The 20,328-nt window shown below is 47.0% G+C and overlaps 1 protein-coding gene across 1 annotated transcript; it reads left to right on the plus strand.

Annotated features, from left to right (window-relative positions):
* The first annotated feature begins 12 nt into the window (after positions 1–12).
* Positions 13–18,509, plus strand: VPS26B (VPS26 retromer complex component B). Its single transcript, XM_061593021.1, has 6 exons — positions 13–1,459; positions 5,498–5,654; positions 6,965–7,129; positions 10,185–10,360; positions 10,726–10,868; positions 12,925–18,509. Exons 1-6 carry the CDS (start codon positions 1,237–1,239, stop codon positions 13,069–13,071), a joined length of 1,011 nt encoding a protein of 336 aa, XP_061449005.1. The 5' UTR covers positions 13–1,236; the 3' UTR covers positions 13,072–18,509.
* Positions 18,510–20,328: the final 1,819 nt, after the last annotated feature.

The raw sequence follows: 20,328 nt of genomic DNA on the forward strand, positions 1-20,328 counted from the left end.
CCCGCCGCGAGGGGCGGGTGCTGCCACACTCTCACCGCGCTTGCGCGCGAGGGCAGCGGCCTGTGCCTCTCTACGCGCTTCGAGAGGAGGAGACGACGTATGCACCTTGGGAGCGCGCTTGGGGTAGCCCCTCCTGCCTTGGTTCCCCCTCCTTCCCTTTGCTCAGGACCGGGTGGAGCGCAGGCGCAGTGCGAGGCCCCGAGTCCGGGGAAGCGGCGCGAGCGCCGTAGCTAGCAGCGAGGGCAGCCGAGGCGAAGGCGGAGAAGAGCGAGCGCGTCGTCCTCGAGGCGGCGGCGGAGGCTGCTGCTGTCATCCTTTTGCAAAGGCCGGGCGGCGCAGGGCAGGCTCCAGGGCTGCGTTGCATTGCTCCGCATAGGATTGCTCTCCGGAGCCTCAGGCCTTTCTGCAGCAATCGCCCTCTCCCCTCCCCTTTCTCCCAAGGAGCAACGCCCCCATCGGACTTCTAAATCTCCCATTCCATCTCTATTATTATTATTATTATTATTTTATTATTATTATTATTAAGCAAGCGTGAGAAAGTGGGCCCGCAGACTGCACATACCTTCCTTATCCGCCCACCCCCTCCACCCCAGCGGCAGGGTCCTTTTTGCACGCCTCTTTCCATCTTCTGCCGGAGCTGCTGTGGCGCCCCCTTTTTTCATTGCCATCAACCGTGGCCCCCATGGCTTGCAGCGTCGCACTCCGTCTCCAGCTGTGAACGCCCCCCTTTTCCCGCATTGACGGCCGGAGGTTAGGGAACAGCGCCTCAAAGTTGGCCCTGCCTTGAACCTGTCCATTCCTGGATCTAGCCTTTCCACTCCTTGGGAGCTGTTGCTTGCAGAGCATCGTTTTTTGTTATTAGGGCCAAACAGCATCTGCTGATGCTCCCTTCCCTCCATCGCCCCAGTTTCCTTAAGCAGCTGTAACCCTCCTTTTCCTCTGAGCCCCTTCTCCCCAGTATAGGGTTAGTCATCTTCTGCCAGCAGACCCTTTATGTGCAAGGATCCCCATCGCCTGTGGCTTCCTTGTATTGCTTTGGTAACTGTTTTTTAGCCAAACAAGCCGAGATTGCATTGCGGCCTCTGCAAGTTTGCTCTGCCTTCACAGTGTCAGGCAAGTCTCCAGGCTGGAGAACCTGAATTGACAGCCATCCCAAGGTGCTCCTTGCCCCTTACTGTTCTTCCCTCATTGGCATCGCTTTAGCTCTCTGGGGTGCCACCTCTCCCCGACATCGCAATGAGCTTCTTTGGATTTGGACAGAGCGCGGAGTTGGACTTGGTACTGAGCGACGCAGAGAGCAGGCGCCGGGCAGAGCATAAGACTGAGGAAGGCAAAAAGGAGAAATATTTCCTCTTCTATGATGGCGAGACAGTTTCGGGGAGGGTCATCCTCACCCTCAAGCACCCGAACAAACGGCTGGAACACCAAGGAATCAAGGTGGAGTTCATTGGACAAATTGGTAAGGTCTGTCAATACTCACCACCCGCGATGGCTAAACTGAACAGCCATCAGTGGTGTCCTTAGGTAATTTCAGATTCTGGACTTAATGGTCTTGGGGAAGAGAGAGTAGCTTTTTGGATAGTAATATGTAAGAATTGACTTCTTCAAGATTTGTTAAATCAGCGCAGCTGCATTCGAGGTGGGTGAGGTGGCCTGGATGCCTGCCCTGATGGCAGGGGTGGTGCTGGGCATGCAAAAGGTTCAGGGCCTGGGCCCACAGGCACAAATTTGCAAAGGATAACTTATATGTGTAGATGCAAATAAATCTCGCAGAAGGCAAGCCAACCAACTTCCCATCTGGATCACCTCAGATAAATTCTTTAGTTAATTTGTACCCTACTCCAGATCACTCCAAATGAGTTCCTCTATATTCATTTGCCACCAGTAAATTTCCCAACAACTTCCTCCACATCAATTGGGTTCTATTTCAGTTGCCCCTATTTATTACTCAACCCAAATCAACTTTAGATAGTTTATCTCCCTAAATTAATGAGTTCCCAAACTTATTTTCCCACAGGCCATTTGAAAATTGCTGAGACTGATGGGAGTCCAACAACAGCTGGAAGCCACAGGCTCCCCAACTGTGGGGTAGACAAATGAGGAAAGGGCGCAGTTTAGTGTTGCATCTTAACCTGGACCGTTTCCCCAACGAGTCAGGATTGCTGGCCAGTCTTAAACCAAGATTTAGTGGTTGGCTTCTGAATTCTGGCTTCTTAAGGAGAAACAAAGCATGATCTTGAGTTCAGATCCAGTGTTAAGCTATACCTTTTCTGGCTTGTTTTCGAGCTCATGCAAAATGAGAATAGTTTAGCTGCATGCACTAGGATGCAGCTTGTGTACAGTATGGTTTATAAATCCAAAGGTCCTGGTTTATGGTTACACTCAAGCACACGGCCATTGAGTTAGCATAGTGCAAGGGGAGGTCTTTGGTCCTCCAGTTGTTGCTGGACTACATCTACCATCATCTTTGGTCATTGGCCATGTTGGCTGAGGCTGATGGGAGTTGGAGTCCAACAACATTTGGCGTCCAACAATAGGCTCCCTATTCCTGTTATCTTGTCTCACACTGGGAGAGCAGACGGCATCCCAAAAGTCCATAGGATGCAACTAGTAGGGTGGGATGAGGGAACCTTTTTTAGCCCAGGGGTCACATTCCCAGTGGTGGGTCTGGCCAGAGACAAAAGTGAATGGAGAAACCAGTGCAAATTTTACCTTTGTAGAGTAAGCTAATCTAGGCTTGGAGGACCGCATTTAGCCCCTGGGCTTCAGGTTCCCCATCCTTGCAGTAGGGGGATTAAGAGAGCCAGTTCTCCCAATTTATTTTCAGTGTTCCATATGGTACTGCAACACACACATGCTAGTGTTGTCTGAGTCGAGCAACCTCACTGTGCCCACTTTCTCTAGCATTGGATCTGTTGCTGGCTTTTCCTTTTTTTTAAAGCGGCCATGTCAGCTGTCAAGTTGCCTGTGGACCACTAAAAATGACTCCCCCAAAGACCCCAGCAAGTGGTCAGGGATTTAAGGATATAATGTGCACTTCAGCACTGTTATTAATGGTAAATGCTTCTCCTGCCAAGGTTCTGTATCCATTATCTGCTCCTTGTGTGTGGTGCATCCGTGCCTGCTAGACATTCCTGCAATCTAAGAAACCGGACAAACATCCTAAGTGTCTATTAATTAGTCTCTATTTCGAATCCCCTGTTCCATGCGGTCAGCTCTGACCGTTCCCTGACCTGCTGCACATGGGAGGAATCTCTAGCCTTTCCTGGCATTTATTCTCCTTCAACCTGTTTTTCCTGCCTCTCTGTCAGAGGGAACCTGAATGCTTGAAGACCGCCACATAGTTCAGATTCATCCTTCTAGATGTATTGTCTGGATATCTTAATGGAGTGGCACCGCCCGGAGGGTGGTTGTGTGCTGTTTGAGGAAGAACTCCAGCTTGGTGGTACAGCACATGCTTTGCAAACAGAAGGTCTCCGGTTCAATCCCCAGCATCTCCAGCTTAAAAAAACCACAAAAAACGATAGATAGCAAGTGATAGAAAAGCTTTTTTATACATGCCTGGAGCCTTGTCAGAGTAAATAATATTGGATTAAAGGGGTTGACCTAGTTCAAGGCAGTTTGCTGTTATTATTTTTACAAGGCTCTATATTGGTGCCTATTTTTTCGTGTCTGCTTAGTCTGTCATTGGTTGTTGGAATCTCTAAATGGAGGTGACAAATCAGGTCTGAGTAGACATGGATAGGATTGCACTTTTAGGCTGCTATCCTGCACTCACTTACCTGGGAGTTTGGCACCATTGAACTCAGTGGGGTTTGCTTTTGACTTGACTTATATGGGATTGTGCTGAAAATGTAGTAAATCAGGCGTGGGTAATCTTTTCCCCGCCAGATGTTGCTGAACTGCAACTCCTCTCAGCCCTATCTAGCATGGTCAATGGCTAGGGATGATGGGAGTTGTAATTCAGCAACATCTGGAGGGCCAAAGGTTCCTCATACCTATAGTAAACAAAGGTAAAAGAAAAAAGGATGCCCTGTTGATTTTACATGATCTGTAAATAGCTGAAAGGTTTTTCTAACAGCTAAAAGTAGTTGAAGTGAAGTAATTTGTGTAGACGATAAAGTTCAATAAAGTGTGCTTATGTTGTATGCAAACAAATCAGAATTTTACTTGAAAATTATTTTTATTGGAATGCTTGTAAATATTTCAAGAGATGACAATTAAATAGCACACACTTCCCATGTTATTTTGGTTTTGAGAAATAAAGCGAAGGCACTGAAAACTGCTTAAGATACTAATTTTCACATTCATGAAGAGCTGTGTGCATAAAAATATGGGGAGAAGACATTTTTTAAAAGCTAATTACAATGTCGGTTTTAGATTTGACTGGTTATTGTATCCATTCCAGTTATCCAATTTGCCTTGTACTGTAGCTGTTCATTTTGTTTCTGATTACTGTTTAAACAGTGTATTTCTAAAGCTGGAAAAATGCCCGTGGAAAAATATTGCTGTGGAAAGTTTTCTGGAAGAATTCCATGTCATGTTAGATGATTTTCTACCCCACATTGCTGCTTGAGGGAAGGACATCATGGCGTCTCAAGTGTCTGTTGTAGGCCAAAGCCCTGCATGACTGTACAGACCTCCCTGGGCCCTAAGAACATTACAGAAGCCTGCCTTCAAGTCCCTCCTCATTTTGAAGTACAGAAGGTGGCAATGAGGGGATCCTTTTGGTGGTGACTCCCCATTTGTGAAAAACTGCCCCTATAAAGGCTTGCCTAACACCTACTTGAATGTCCTTTCGGCTCCAGGCAAAGACATTTTTTCAGACCTTTTAAACATCTTTTTTAATTTGTCAGTGTTATTTTAACATCTCTAGTTTCAGTCTCTGTTTAATTGGATGGAGGTTAGTGTTAGCTTACACTTGGGATTTTGGTCTCTATATGATTGGGCCAGTGTTGATACTTGTGTTTTTTTTTTAATGCATTGGCTGCCTCAGTCTGAACTGTTTGTGTTTTGCTGGTACTTCGATGTGCTTTAATGCAGGATGGGCAGACTTCAGGCTTCTACTTCGTGTTTTACTAGAACCTCAAGATCCACCAACCATGCCTGACACAAAAGTCATACACTTAGAACTAAAGAATTCCGATTGCAAGAATTTTGTTTGGGTACCAGAACTGAATGGAACTCACAGTCCTTGCACACAAAAATTCACTATTGGCTACTCCAAGGCGCCCCCCGTCCATTTTGGTAGTATAATTTACAGTGGGAAAGAGTCATTTTGCTGTGTCTGTTGTTAAACAATTGGGAGTCAGAAATCCTTGCTAATCTGCTGCAGATTATCCAGAGATCCATCAGTTCATCCAGACCTACCTTCTGCCCACCTCTGTTTAAACATGTATTGTATATTATCTTGCAGGTTGCCTGGAGGCTTGTAGAAGGAGGGAACTGTTAAAATAAATTGAATAGCATTGCTTCACCAAGTGTATTTCACTTTTAGAGCTGTATTACGACCGAGGGAACCACCACGAATTCGTGTCCCTCGTGAAGGATTTGGCCCGTCCTGGAGAGTTCACCCAATCGCAAACCTTTGACTTTGAATTCACACATGTTGAAAAACCATACGAGTCCTACACTGGGCAGAACGTGAAGCTAAGGTGAGCTCTCAGCTTCCCCTCTCAAAGCTTTCCCACTTCCATTGGCCTTTTCTTTCCGGCAATGAACTGCGCCTCAAATACCAGTAATGTAGAAATCAACCTTCTCCAACCTGGGGCCTGTTTTGGATGCTTTGGACTACAACTCTCCACAGCCATGCTGCCTGGGGCTGATGGGAGTTGGAGCCCTGAACATCTGGAGGACGCCATGTTGGGAAAGACTAGAATATGGCTGTGTTAAACAAAACTAAACAAAACCCCGAAGCGTTTATTTTATTTTATTTTTATTATTACATTTATATCTCACTTTTCCTCCAGGGAGCGCAAGGTGGCATACAAACATGGTTTTCCCCTCCCAATTTTATCCTCACAACAACCCTGTGAAAGTAGGTTAGGGTTAGGTCTGAAGTGGCCTTCCCCAACCTATTGTTCTCCAAATATTTTAGACTCATCATCCCTGAGCATTGGCGGTGCTGGCTGGGGCTGATGGGAGTTGGAATCCAGAAAATCTGGAGGGTTCCAGGTTGGGGAAGTAAAGGGTATAGTTAATAAAATTAAGTTATTTATGTGCTTTACTTTGTAGAACAGAAAAAAAGTTTATCAAGTAGTCCATTGAAACCTCTAACTGTTTTTGTCCTGTTCATGCAAGGACTTCTGCTTGTACAATAAAACTCCTCCTTCCTCACCCCACCCCACTCTGCTTCAAAGGGCTGATTGTATGGAAGGCTTTTTGGCTGAGGAGTGGCATTAAACATGTATTCTTGACTTATTTAAAACATTTATATTACATCTTTCCATTCAAAGCCGCTTATAATCAGTAAAATCAAAATGGAAAAAATGGACTGTCTTCAAGTCGATTCCGACTTATGGCGACCTTATGAATAGGGTTTTCATGGTAAGCAGTATTCAGAGGGGTTTACCATTGCCTTCCTCTGAGGCTGAGAGGCAGTGACTGGCCCAAGCTCACCCAGTGAGCTTCATGGCTGTGTGGGGATTCGAACCCTGGTCTCCCAGGTTGTAGGCCAACACCTTAACCACTACACCACACTGGCTCCTCAGTAAAATCAAACCACTAGAACAGCTTTTCCCAACCAGTGTGCCTCCAGATGTTGTTGGACCACAACTCCCATCAGCCTCAGCCAGCATTGCCAATGGTCAGGAAGATGGGAGTTGTAGTCCAACAACATCTGGAGGCACACTGGTTGGGAAAGGCTGCACTAGAAGATCCAAATGCAGTTAACAAAAATTCAAACTCTAATATAGACACTTACCAGACATGGATGTTCAGGTTGGGTCTTTCTCCTGCTTTGCAGGTACTTCCTCCGTGCCACTGTAAGCCGCAGAATGAATGATGTGGTGAAGGAGATGGACATTGTTGTACACACACTTAGCACGTACCCAGAACTTAATTCCTCCATCAAAATGGAGGTGGGGATTGAAGACTGCCTACACATTGAGTTTGAGTACAATAAATCCAAGTAAGTATCCCACAAATGCCTTCTTCTGAATGTTTGGGTATTTGAGGCTTGTAAAAGGGATGTAGCCAAGCGACTAGGGAGACTGCCCTTGGTGACTGTGGCTTGGGCCTTGTATGCTTCTTCTCCCAGTGGATGGACTTCTTGGTTGAATGGGGCACACAAACCCTTAAAAGTTTGGGAGGGGAGATGCTGCCAGTTTTCTGTGTTTCCTCAGCCATGGAATGCGATAGAGAATAACATGACTATGTTAATCATCTAATGTGCTTAAATGGCACATTTTCAGGCGTTTAAAAGGGCTTTGTATCATCTTCCATTTTTTTCAAGGAGGTTCCTTCAAATGTGAAGTCCCCTTGCCCACAGTCCGAATGGTGCAGCCTAAAAAAAGCTGCACCTGGGTGACTCTCAGTTACCTGTAATACATTCATGTTTACAGGTTAACAGTTTGTCTTTTCCCAGGCCTGCAGCCAGTGGAGGAGGGATTGCTAAGACTTTAGAAGCTGGTGGTTAGTAAATCTGGGTGCAGACCCAACATAAACTGCTTGTGCCAGTTTAATGGACACTTAGAACCTGGATACTTAGAAGAGACCGCTCTCTTCCACGTGAACTGACCCAGGCATTCAGATTTTTTTATTTATGTATTTATTTACTTATTTAAATTCAGCCCATCCTGCCTTTCAGGATGCAAATGATTTCAAGGCGACTTACAAGAAGGGCAATAGTTCAGTGGCGGAGCGTGCAGAAGGTCCCAGGTCCAGTCCCTGGGATGACGTGGTAGAGGCTCCCATTTGAAACCCTGGAGAGCCACTGCCAGCCAGTGTAGACCAGGTAGGGGGAACCTGTGACCCTACAGATGTCGCTAGACTACAAGTCCCATCATCCCTGACCATTGGTCATGCTGGCTAGGACTGATGGGAGTTGAGTTATGTTATGTTATGTTACGTTTTATTTCTAGGCCGCCTTTCGGCCAAATAGGCCCCCAAGGCGGCTTACACACAAATAAAAATACAAATACAAAATGCCAAATAAAAACAATACAATTTACAAAAAAAAAAAATCAAACTAACAAAGTCCTAACATCTCTAAAAAAACAGGAGCAGCAAACCAAAAGCATTAATCTTCCTGGTAAAGGGCAGTCCCCAGAAAAATGTCACTAAGAGCAGGGGTGGGGGGCAAAGCAGGTGGAAAAGCATGCCCCTTGATGGTCCCAGCACAGTCCCATCCCTGCAGCAGCATGTCTCAGTCTGCAGCTTTTCCTGATAAGGCCCAGGCAGAGGGGTGGGGCAAGGCAGATGGAAATGCTTGCCCCTTGATGGTCCCAGCAGTCTCATCCCTGCAGCTATGAGTTATGGTTGGTGGGGAACCTCCGACCCACAGCTTTCCCCATTTGGCCTGCCATGGCATTTTGGCTAAGCCACACCCACCTGCCCTACACCTGATGCATGTATCATGGCAGAAACGGGACAGGCAATGGCCTGGCTCAGTCAAAAGAGGGTGTGCAGGCCCAATAACATCTGGAGAGCCACAGAGTCTCTGTCCCTGGTGTCGACTATGCCAATAGTCTGGCACAGTATAAGGCAGCTCCCTAAGTTGTACGTTTTTATTAAAGACAATTTAACGCTAGGAACAAACAATATTAACATTTTTGAAAGTCACCAGGATCCTTCCCACAAGGCATTTGGTGGTAGCCCTGTGGGAGAATGGATAGTCAAGCTGGAGCAGGCTCTGAGGTGGCCTTTGGACATAGCTATTTATTTTATCATTATTTATGTATTTCTCCAAGGAGCTCAACACAAACATGGAACTTCCCCTCCCAGTTTTATCCTCACAACAACCCTGTGAGGTAGGTTACACTGACAGGCAGTGACTGGCCCATGGTCACTGAATAAGCTTAATGGCTAATGGTCAGGAGAGGCCGAGCTCCACCTTCCCACCGCTGTCGGTGACTCAAGTCCGTAGCCGCACAAAGGTGCCTTGGATGATCTGCTTGACTCCTACAGTTGGTGGTCTTCAGTGTGCTGCCTAAATACCTTTTTATTCCACCAGGCCTGTGGCTTGGCTGACATTTGGTTGGCCTTCTGCCCTTTGGTCTTTTGTTCTCCTTCGTGTGTCCCCTCCCTCCCCTTTTCTTGGATGGTTTTATTTCAGGGATGGATGTTGGACCAGATGTTGTTGGACTACAGCTCCCATCATCCTTGACCAGGTGCGAGCACACCTTTGGCCCTCTAAATCCCATCAGCCCTAGCAAGCATGGCCAATAGCCAGGGATGATGGGAGGAGTAGTTCAGCAACACCAGGGGGGGCAAAGCTTCCCTGCGCTGTAGCTCATGGGTAGAGCATCTGCTTGGTATCTAGAAGGTCCCAGGTTCAGTCCCTGGCATCTCCATGCAGGGCTGGCAAATGTTTATTCCTGAAACCGTGGAGAGCTGTTGTCAGTCAGGGTAGACAATACTGAGCTAAATGGACCAATGGTCTGACTCAATGTAAGGCAGCTATCTGTGTTCTATATTTCTCTGTACTTGTCCTTGACTATTGGCCATGATGGCTCTAGCTTATGGGAGACAGGAGTCCAGCAATATCTGGAGGGCATCAGGTTCCCGCTACTGTGTTATTCAGGTAGTACAGTAGGACCCCACTCAAACGATGGGTTAGGTTCCAGACCCCCGCCGAACAGCCAAAACCGCCGAAAAGCAGATCAGCTGTAGTGCAGGGGTCTGGAACCTAACCTGCTGATGGTGCCAGAGGAGGAGAAGACCAGTTGTAGTATGGGGAGCTGCAGCCGCTGCCAGCGTTCTCCAGCTGCCAGCGTTCTCCGCGCTCCAGCTGATCGTGCGCTCCAGCCATATTAGCAGAACACCAAAAAGCGGGGTCCTACTGTAGTTGTTGTTATTTTGAAGGTTGTTATTGATTTGTTCATGCTTGTTTTGAGCCACTTTGAGCTGAAAAAGTGGGATTAAAATATTTTAAAATAAAATAAGCAATACAATAAATAAATGTGACAAGAGAGGTTCTCTGGCCTGTTGAACTTCTTTCTCTGTTGATTTCTGGCCTCTCCCAGATACCATTTAAAAGACGTGATTGTTGGGAAGATCTACTTCCTCCTAGTGCGGATCAAGATCAAACACATGGAGATTGACATCATCAAGAGGGAGACCACAGGGACTGGGCCCAACGTTTACCACGAAAATGATACAATAGCTAAATACGAGATCATGGATGGGGCACCCGTCAGAGGTAAACAGGGATTCCTAGGAAGATGCCTTTAGCCAGCCTTCTCTAACCTGGTGACTTCTGGATGTTTTAGACTACAACTCCCATCAGCTGCAGCCAGCAGAGCCAGTGATAAAGAACGATGGGACCTGTAGTCCAACAACATCTGGTCTGCAACAACACTTATGGCATCAAGTGTAGGACGGGCGGGCATGGTTTGGGGAAAAGGTGTCATGGGCCAAATAGGGACCCTTGGTAGGTGGGCTTGGGGGGCCCTCCTCTGCTTTTTACTATGGCTGTTGCTCCAAAATAAAAAGTTCTGTCATCTTATGCATTGTTGTTATGTGTTCAGCGTAGAACCTTGTTTTGCTTTTTGGCCTCCTTTGCAGGGGAGTCCATCCCCATCAGGCTCTTCCTCGCTGGCTACGAGCTGACGCCAACCATGAGGGACATCAATAAGAAGTTCTCAGTGCGCTATTATCTCAACCTGGTGCTGATTGACGAGGAGGAGCGGCGCTATTTTAAACAGCAGGTGAGCTGGAGCAGGGCTGTGCTTGGGCAGCCGTATAGGATCACGAGACTGCAGTCCTGCTTCAGGTAGTTCCCCACATACAGTGGACCCATCCATTCACCCTTCCTGCATAGTCGGGAGGCGGGGAAGATGTGGCCCTCCAGAGACTTTTTGCTGGATCTCAACTCCCATGATCCCTGACCTTTGGCCATGGTGGCTGGGGCTGGTGGGAGTTAAGAGTTCACAAATTCTCCATCCTTGGCCAGGCGTTGATTCCCTCTCACACGCCTACTGTCATACCTTTTGTGACATGATTGCCCGAATCCTGGGGGCAGACATATATGTATGTATGCAATGGGAAGCTCAGTGGTAGATCATCTGCTTTGCATGCAGAAGGCTGGAATTTTAATCCCTGGAATCTCCAGGTAGGGCTGGCAAGACTCCCTGCCTGAAACCCTGGAGAGCCGCTGCCAGTCAGTGTTGACAGTACTGAGCTAGATGGACCAGTGGTCTGACTTGGAAGGCAGCTCCTAAGCAGAGAGGCAGTGTGGTGTAGTGGTTAAGGTGTTGGACTATGACCTGGGAGACCAGGGTTCGAATCCCCACACAGCCATGAAGCTCACTGGGTGAGCTTGGGCCAGCCACTGCCTCTCAGCCTCAGAGGAAGGCCATGGTAAACCCCCTCTGAATACTGCTTACCATGAAAACCCTATTCAGAGGGTCGCCATTAGTTGTACTCGACTTGAAGACAGTCCATTTCCATTTTTTACGTTCCTAAGCAGTATTCACAACTCCATGGACTGAGGACTGCAGAACATTTGTATGAAACTGACTTTGCACAATATGTTCCCAGTGTAAATTCAGTGAATTTGTTTGGTGGGTTTCTGTTTGTTGTCAGGGTCAGTGTATTTTTTAAAAAAATATGCAGAATAAATAAATGCAGGGTTGCTCACCATCTGCCCATTCCCCCTTAACTACTTGGAATAGTTACTGGCGCCGGCTCCATGTTTGACAGAACTGAGGCTGTGGTCCGCCATTTCACAATCCTCAAGATTGATGCTACATTTGGGGCATTGTGGGAAATTACAAGAGCAGCTAAACCCAGTTGCTCTGGGCTGCTTGGAGTGCTGGGGGAAATGTTTTAAAGAGGGCTCCAGAGGAGTAAGTGGTGGGCACTGGGAGGGTGTTTCGGCCCTCCCGGCTTCCCAAGGATGACTGAGGCTGCTGCCACCCCTGCAAGAAATTACCCTTTCGTGTCCTAGTCTGTGCTGACTTCAGGCAGCGGGACGTGGGTTCCCGCCTCTGATAGTGGTCTCCTGTAACTCAGTCTCACGGGTCTTATCCATGAGGGGGCCCTGCATTTAGTATTGGGGGCCTGATTTTGTGGAACTCCCTCCCAGTTGAGATCAGGTGAAGGGCCCCCCTGTTGAATCTCAAAGGCTTGACGAAGACCTTTGTATTCCAGCAGGAATTTTAACTAAGCTGTGCTCCTCTGTTTATTGAATTTGTTTTTAACCTGTGGTTTCTGTTTATTTTAAGCACAGTATTATTTTGATTCATGGACTGTTTTATTGATTGTTGTGGAAATCCCTATGTGACCATCTGTAGTTTGGTCTATCTATACTGGAAATAAGGTTGCCACCCTCATTCCTGCTTATTATTACCTTTATATCCCACCTTTCCTCCAAGGAGTTCAAGGGTGGCATACACAGTTCTCCCCGTCCATTTTATCCTCACAACGATCCTGTGAGGGGTAGGTGAGAGACTGAGACTGGCCCAAGGTCATCCAGCGACCTTCATAGCCAAGTGGGGATTCGAACCCTGGTCTCCCAGGTCCTACTCTGATACTTTAACCACTACACCACTCTGCTTCCTGTCCCACACTGCAGGGGCTAGGAACCGGTGGCCCTCCAGATGTCGCTGAACTACAACCCATCAACCCCAGCCAGCATGGCCAAAGGTGAAGGATGATGGGATTGAGAGTCCAGTCACACCTGGAGGACCACTGGTTCCTGCCATACATATAATATTGCTAACCGATTAATGATGTGATTTCTCCTTTCCTTTCTGGCGGCAGGAGGTGGTGTTGTGGCGGAAGGGAGACATCGTGAGGAAGAGCATGTCCCATCAGGCTGCCATTGCCTCTCAGCGGTTCGAAGGCACGTCCTCCCAGACGGAGAGCAGAACGCCAAGCCAGCCTTCAGAGAATAACGGCCAGCAGTGAGAAGCCTTATGGGTCGAGGGGTTCCAGAGAGCTTCCGTGGCCAAGGCTTGCAGATGTGGACGAGGAAGGAGAATGCAGAACGAATCTTTCACCAGAGACTTGCAAACACAAATTGTCTGTCGGGGGTGTGTGCGTGCTTTTGTTTTTCCTTTATTCCTTTTCTCCTGAGGACTAGTAACTTAACAGGATGGGGAAGGGGGGCGACAGACATGACAGCAACCAGGTCTGCCTCCCTCTGCATTTAAATATTCCTTGGGAGTGGGTTGGAAGCTGGGTCATGTGTTTTTAAAGCAGGAGAGGAATGATGGTGGAAATGATGTGTTGGTATTCTCAGACATGATGCTAAAAGCATCCCCCTCCCAAATGTAAAGACCCCGCCCCCCCATCCGATTTGTACATTTGCATTTTTTTAATGAAACGTTCTCCCATATTCTCTTCCTCAATGGCATTATTCATATGCACATATAAATAGCACCAGAGAGGCTGAAAGCACATGTAGTATTCACGTGTGAAAACATCCTTTGTCTAGTGTTTCCTAAGCTCACGAAAGCTGAATGAAAATTTGGGAGTCTAGCTTCATACTTAACACCTCAAAGCATTTTATTTTTAAGGTCTGTGGAAGGAAGAATGGCCTACCCTTGGAGAAGGCCACCCTCTGTTCCTGGATGAGTCTTTGTTCTGAGTGCACCTCCTGATTGGAAGAAAGTGGGTGTAGAACAGCACCTCTTGCAGAGACACAGGGGGCAACTTCTTCCGAGGGCAGGCATCTGAGTATTTGCATCGGCTGTGATTTGAATGAGCCGGTCACACCTGACTGGAAAGAGGCGGGGCTAGTAAATGGGGCAGAGAGGCAAGCAGGAACCGCTGTGGCTAGCTAAGTACATTGGGCCCACAGCAGACTTTAATTTCAGGGTTGGAGAAATCATCCGTGGCCTTCCTGATGCTGTTAAGTTCCAACTCTCCAGCCAGCCTGGCCAGTGGTCAGAGTTGATGGGAGTTGTGGTGCGATAACATGTGGGGGGCACAGCTTCCCCATCATCTGTTTATTTATTAATTTGGCTTGCTGATTGTGGCACGGGGCTTGGGCATGTTTACCTTCAGTCTTTCAGGTTTGTTAGCTGAACTGGGCAGCAGCCATCCTGCTGTCCAGGATAGGCTTTACTGGACCATCCTGAAGGATCCTTCATTTTCCACCAAGGAAAGAGCAGGGGTGAGAAGCAAATCCCAACAGTTTGTGTGTGTGTGTGTGTGTGTGTGTGTGTGAGAGAGAGAGAGAGAGAGAGAGAGAGAGAGAGATTCCCTGCTTCAGTTATAGCCCCCCCTTTTTTAAAAAATAGCAGCCCTGACCCCGCTAGCATTCTCCTATTCTCCCAGCTGCTTCCAGGCACTCTGTTGCTGTTTCAAAAGCTGCTGAATCAGCACAGTCCCCTCCTTCCGTGAGACAAAAAATGGAAGCAACAAAAGGCCGCAGTGAGCCCAAGAACCCCAAATCTAGAGAGGCTTCTGAATTCCCTCCCTCCAGGGGTAGGCAATGCTTGTTGGATCATCCAGTCTCTCCTAACACAATGTGGAATAACCTGCCTTCCCAAGGTACCGTCTCCAAAAGTGTTGGCTTTCCCATGGAGCTACTTTGTTACTGAAGCCAAGGTATCTGTTGGCCTATCTAAGCCAGCAAGTGTCAGCTGTGGCTGTCAATGGCTCCCAACGTTTCTGGCACAGAGAGGTCTTCCTTGGCCGTCTGATGCTTTAACCAGGAAGGTGAAAGTATGAACTGTTTGTAAACTTGTACAGTAGGGCCCAATCAAACGGCGGGTTACTTTCTGGACCCCCGCCAAAAAGCGAAAACCGCTGAAAAGGAACTCATTGAATGGTGCGTGATGCCCGAAAACCGCCATAAAAGCGGAACAAGCGCCGTATGAGTGGGGCTTTAGTCTAATTGCATCTAATTGAGACTGCTGCATTAGCAAAGCGCCGTAAAGTGGGGCCCTACTGTACCTTGGGATTAGATGCCTGAGAAGCACTGGTTAGAATTGGGCTGCTTTTCCCGAAGTCCCAGAGGGTCTGTCCCCTGGAGAGCTTGCCATGTAACAGGTGTGGGGAACCTTTGGCCCTCCAGATGTTGCTGGACTATAATTCCCATTGTCTCTGGCCATTGGCCATACTTGCTGGGGCTGATGGGAGTTGTAGTTCAGCAATATCTGGAGGGTCACAGGTTCCCCACACCTGGCCTATAACCTGAAAAGATCACGTCCCCTTGAGACAAACATCACCTTCCCCCAAAACACGAACTAGCATAAGCTTCGACGTTTACCTGAACATTTAAAATGGACAGAGATAAATAAATGTGTATTGTTCTGTAAGAATGGTTAACCTTTTTTTGTTAGTTTTCACCATTGAGATAGGCTAAGGATAATAACCAGTCACTTTCCTTCAAGCTCCATGTTATGATAAATATGCCCTTTCTTCTGCAGAGACGGGCTTAATAGTGAATGTTAGTTCTAGATATTTAGAAATTTGCCCGTCAAGCCCCTCTCCCTCCAAAACAAACCATTTACCTGTAATTTAATAGCATAGTAAATATTTGTCTGATCTGCCTTCTGACTTGAGCACTTTAGGAATGTTACTTTTAAGCTTCCCTTCTGTGAAACAACAAAAAAATATATATCTGCACCTTCATTTTGTTAAAATATGGCTTCCAACCATACTCCAGGAATATTCAGGTCTCATTTAAACAGTTCTTATTCTTGATGTTAGGGTTACAGTTACATCTATGCTGAGATTTCACAGGACCTCCATCAAAGCTCTGGAGGAGATGACAATTTCAACTTTTATTTTAGAAAGGAGCCAGGTTGTTAGGTCGTGTGGATGCAATGGATGAAAATGTGCTTGTGCCGATGACATTTCAGAAGGCAGCATGAATAAAGCATCCATTAGCCTGCATAACTCTTCCCATGACTAGCAAAACCAGAATAAACTGCAAAATTTTGAACAATCTGTAGATTAAATGTGTTTGCATCATTGATGCAGGATATACACTTCCACTTTTCTCGGGGCAGCAACCTAGACTGCCTATATGCAGAGCTCTTGCCTCCATATAGGGTATTTAACTGAAAATGCTTCACCTATTCAAGATTCCCATTCCAAAATCCAGTGAAAATAATTCTCTGAACAATCCAACCTTTACATCAGGGATGTGGAACCTTTGGCCCTCCAGATGTTTCTGGACATCATCTCCCATCCTCCTTGACCATGTTGCCTGGGGCTTATGAGAGTTGGAGTCCAGCAACAACTAGAGGGCACCAGGCTTCAGAGGCTCACTGGTTGCCACTTCCTACTCATTGAACACTTTGCACCTCTCTTCTCACGTATGAAAGCCAAGAATACTGTGTAAATAGAAAGCTACCCTCTCCTTCCCCCCCAGACTGAAGCAAAAGGCAATTGCGTTGGGTCCTCAAAGGAGAGAGATCATACATTGGCTCTCACCGCAAAGCAGGCTGGGTATTAATGCTATGTTTACACTGCCCTTCTTGAGCTCCTCATTCAGGTGTGACTGTCTTTCCTGTGCCGGAGCAGCAGTGAAACTATCTCCTTGATAACTTTAACCAGAAGTTGGTGATCATTCAGCCATTCATCTCCACCTTAACAGACACTGGTTGTTCAACATAACAAGGCTGTCTTCTGCTCACTATTTAGGAAATTCTTAGCTATGTAATTATTGCTATTTGCTCTGGAGGTGTAAAATGAGGAATGTGATTTTGGAAAAGAGCAAATGTTTTCCAGTTGCACATATTGGGCAATGGCTACTCTGAAGTGAAATGCAAACAGACGTCCTTGACTGATGAATTCTTAAGTTTTTTTTTAAAGGTGGGAAACCTGTTTCCTCCAGATGTTGCTAGACCACAACTCTCAGCATCCCTGCCTATTGGCTATGCTAACTGGGGCTGATGGGAGTTGGGAGTCCAATGACATGTGAAAGGCCACAGGTCCCCCACCCGTTATAAAAAGTCATACCATGTGCTTGTATTGTCTGTGGGCTAGTGCTTCCTAAGCTTTACTGTATTAAGGCTGCTGTCTAGTCTGTCTGCTCTTTATTGGACCGTTGCATTTTGTTAACCTTACCAACTACATGAGGGGATGCTTGGAAGCTTCTCTGCATTTTAACTCACAGGGTAAGAGGTTTGTTTTCTGGCCCAGGAATCAAACACAGCTGTTTTCCAAGCAGTGTGCATGCCCTGCTTCCACAGAAGCGCAAAGCCCAGGATGTGGTAGCAGGTGCAGAACCATGTTTCTTGACAACTTAAGCTTTCATTGTAAAAAGAGAAGTTGGAAAGATACACTTCAAACTGTGGTACCAGTCTATGGAGAGATCGCAGCTGTGAGAGGGGTGGCCAAATCAGGGTTTTTTTTTCGTTTCGCAGACAGGGCGTGAGAGCCATGCATAACTCTTTTCTCTATGACTAGGAGGAATAAATTATGCAAAATATTTTGCTGCTTTTGCATAATTTTATACAGATGACACTGGTTGTCCAGTTTAGAACATCTTTTGGTTGTGGGGAACCTTTTTGGCCCCATGGGTCAGATCCTTATCTCCTCCTCACCTTGCAGGCCAACTTTGACAGGAGGGCAAGACCAGTAACCTGGCAATCATCTGATGTTATAGTTAAATCAGGTGATTGGCAGGCAGGTTGTCCTGCCCACCTATCAGAGGGGTGGCAGGAGATAGCCGGACCAAACAGGCTTCACATCTCCAATTAGCTGATGGGCCAGGTATGTGTGTTCAGTACTGCTTTCTGCAAGGATAGGCTTCATGCAAGAGTTCCCCAAGGGGAACTTGCTGGTGCAGCTGAACCAAGCAAGACTGAATCCCCCCTCCACTGCCCATCAGCTGATGTCACCTGATTAACGGGTCGGTGCGGTTTCAGTAGAACAGCCTCACGGGCTAAATTGCAACCCCTGATGTGCCAGTAGTGGCCCAAGCTAGAGGTCCATAGTTATTTTATTTATTAAGGCACATTGTATACTTCAGGCTTCTAACTCTCCATTACATTCCCACCTCAAGCTCAGTTTCTATCAGACCTTCTCAGAGTAGCATCCATGTTCATTTTGCACCTGGTCATTCCTGGGAAAAAGCCATGTTTAATATTCATCTCCAGGGTGAGACACCACAGAAGGAAAACAAAATCCCAAGCAGAGCTATCAGAGCAGCTGCAAAGACCACCCATGATGGTCTGGCTGCCCTGTGCCAGAAGGTTCCAGGGTGGGGTAAGGGAGTCCACAGGTACTAAATTAAGCTGTGCAGCTTGTAAATTTAAGCCTCTGCATTGTTTACATCTTTCTTAATTCATTGTCTTTTAAATGGTTGTATTTTTAAATGATGGGAGGTTGTTCTCTTTTTTTTGGTCTCCAATTAAAAAAGAGCCATTCTAGGCTTTCAAAGATTGAGTGTTGGTGTATTTTTCTTGGGTTGTGCAATATTATCAACTTCACACCTATGTCTGTGGGGTGTAGATAATTAGCGGAAGGGTAAAAGGTGCTCTACAGATACTCGGAGGCATTCCAGATGCCCCAGAGTTGTGGCCTTGGCATTCAGCAGCATGTAACTTAGTCTGGGCTTTATGTCTGACCTCTTGAGTTTGCCTTTTGAAAATGACACACTGGATGTCTCCATCTTGCGAAAGCTGATTGACCGCAGAGGTGCTCCTCATGGGTCTGCCATGGTGGTCACAAGAGACAGAGCCTTCTTGGTGGTGGCCCCATCACTATGGAACTTGCTTCCACAGGGATGGGCAGCTGGCTCAGACTGGGTTTAAATGGGCCTTGCAGACTGGCAATTGCAAGCTGATTCTAACTGCATAAAGATTGTTGGTCTGTAATTTTTCGTGGTGGCTGCTATCGTCCTTCACCATTGCCCATGCCGGCTTGGACTGATGGGAGTTCAATTCCAACAGTACTGCAGGGGCCACAGGTCCACCATCCCTGATCTATGGTGAGATGGATGGTTTAATTCTTTTAAATAGATTTTAATTTTGAATTGCCGTTGAGTGAGCCTTTGACACTGAAAAGAGAGATAACTAAAAAAATTTTAAGACATTGACCGATGTTCCTGTGGACACACACAGTGCTCTGGCACCATAGCCGAGTACCCTACCTAACTCTGCAGCATTAACAGCTCTCTCCATGGCAACTGTTTAAGAGGTCTGTTTGATGCCTTTATTAATTTTCTTACAGCTGTATCCGGCTTTTCTCCCATTGTAGAACCCAAGGTAGTGTCCCATCCAGGAACTGACCAGACCCAGACTAGCTTAGCTGCAGCAAAGTGTACCTCCGGGCCATGCCTTGCTCCATGCAAGTGTCCCTCACTCATTTAAGTACCATTCTTTCTTCCTATAGAATAAGAATGTAACCCATCCCCGTTATCTTTTCGGCGCCTACTGAAGACGTTCCTCTTTCAACAAGCCTTTTTAAGTTGAGACCTTATCCCAGGCTGCATCTGTGTTGCAATTGCTTTTTAATATGTTTTTAAACCTTTTTTTAGAAAACTGTTTTTAACCTTTTTAAAATAAAAAAGATGTCTTGAAAGCTTTTTAAAAATGTTTTTAAAAATGTTTTGGTTTAATATATTTTAAACTCTGTTTTTATGATGTTTTCAAGTGTTTTTAGTGCTTTTGTTTGCCGCCCTGGGCTCTTGCCGGGTGGAAGGGTGGGATATAAATCAAATAATAAATAAAACCCTCATGACATCAGGGGCAGGATGGCAAAAACTGCTGGGCGAGTGAGCAGGCTACCTGACGGCAACGCTGGAGGAGGTTGTGCCTGGCTGCAGTGGTGATGATGCTGGAGGCGGCTGTGCAGGCTGCAACAGAGGTGCAGGAGGAGGAGGAGGCCCTGCAAGTTGCAGTGGTGGCGGCACCGGAGGAGGCTGCGTAGGCCATGGCAGCAGAGGTGTGGAAGGCCGTGCTGCTGCTAGAGGAGGCCCTGCAAGCTGTGGTGTCAGAGGAGGCCATGTAAGCAGCAGCACCGAAGGAGGCTGTGCATGTTGCACTGGGTGGGAGGGCTGCGGCCTGGTTCAGTAGGAGGCAGCGGCAGCAGTTGAGGCACGTGTTTGGGGTGGGGAGTGCTGGTGCCTGTGGCGTGGGAAGTATGTGAGACACAGTTCTTGTGTGTGTGGGGGGGGTGCCTGGGCATGTGTGGATGTGTGTCCATGTGTACTTGGAGGTATCTGGGGTGTGTCTCTGTTTGGGGGTACATGGGTTTGTG

The sequence above is a fragment of the Rhineura floridana genome, chromosome 12 (genome assembly GCF_030035675.1).
Source record: "Rhineura floridana isolate rRhiFlo1 chromosome 12, rRhiFlo1.hap2, whole genome shotgun sequence".
NCBI classification, from domain to species: Eukaryota; Metazoa; Chordata; class Lepidosauria; order Squamata; family Rhineuridae; genus Rhineura; species Rhineura floridana.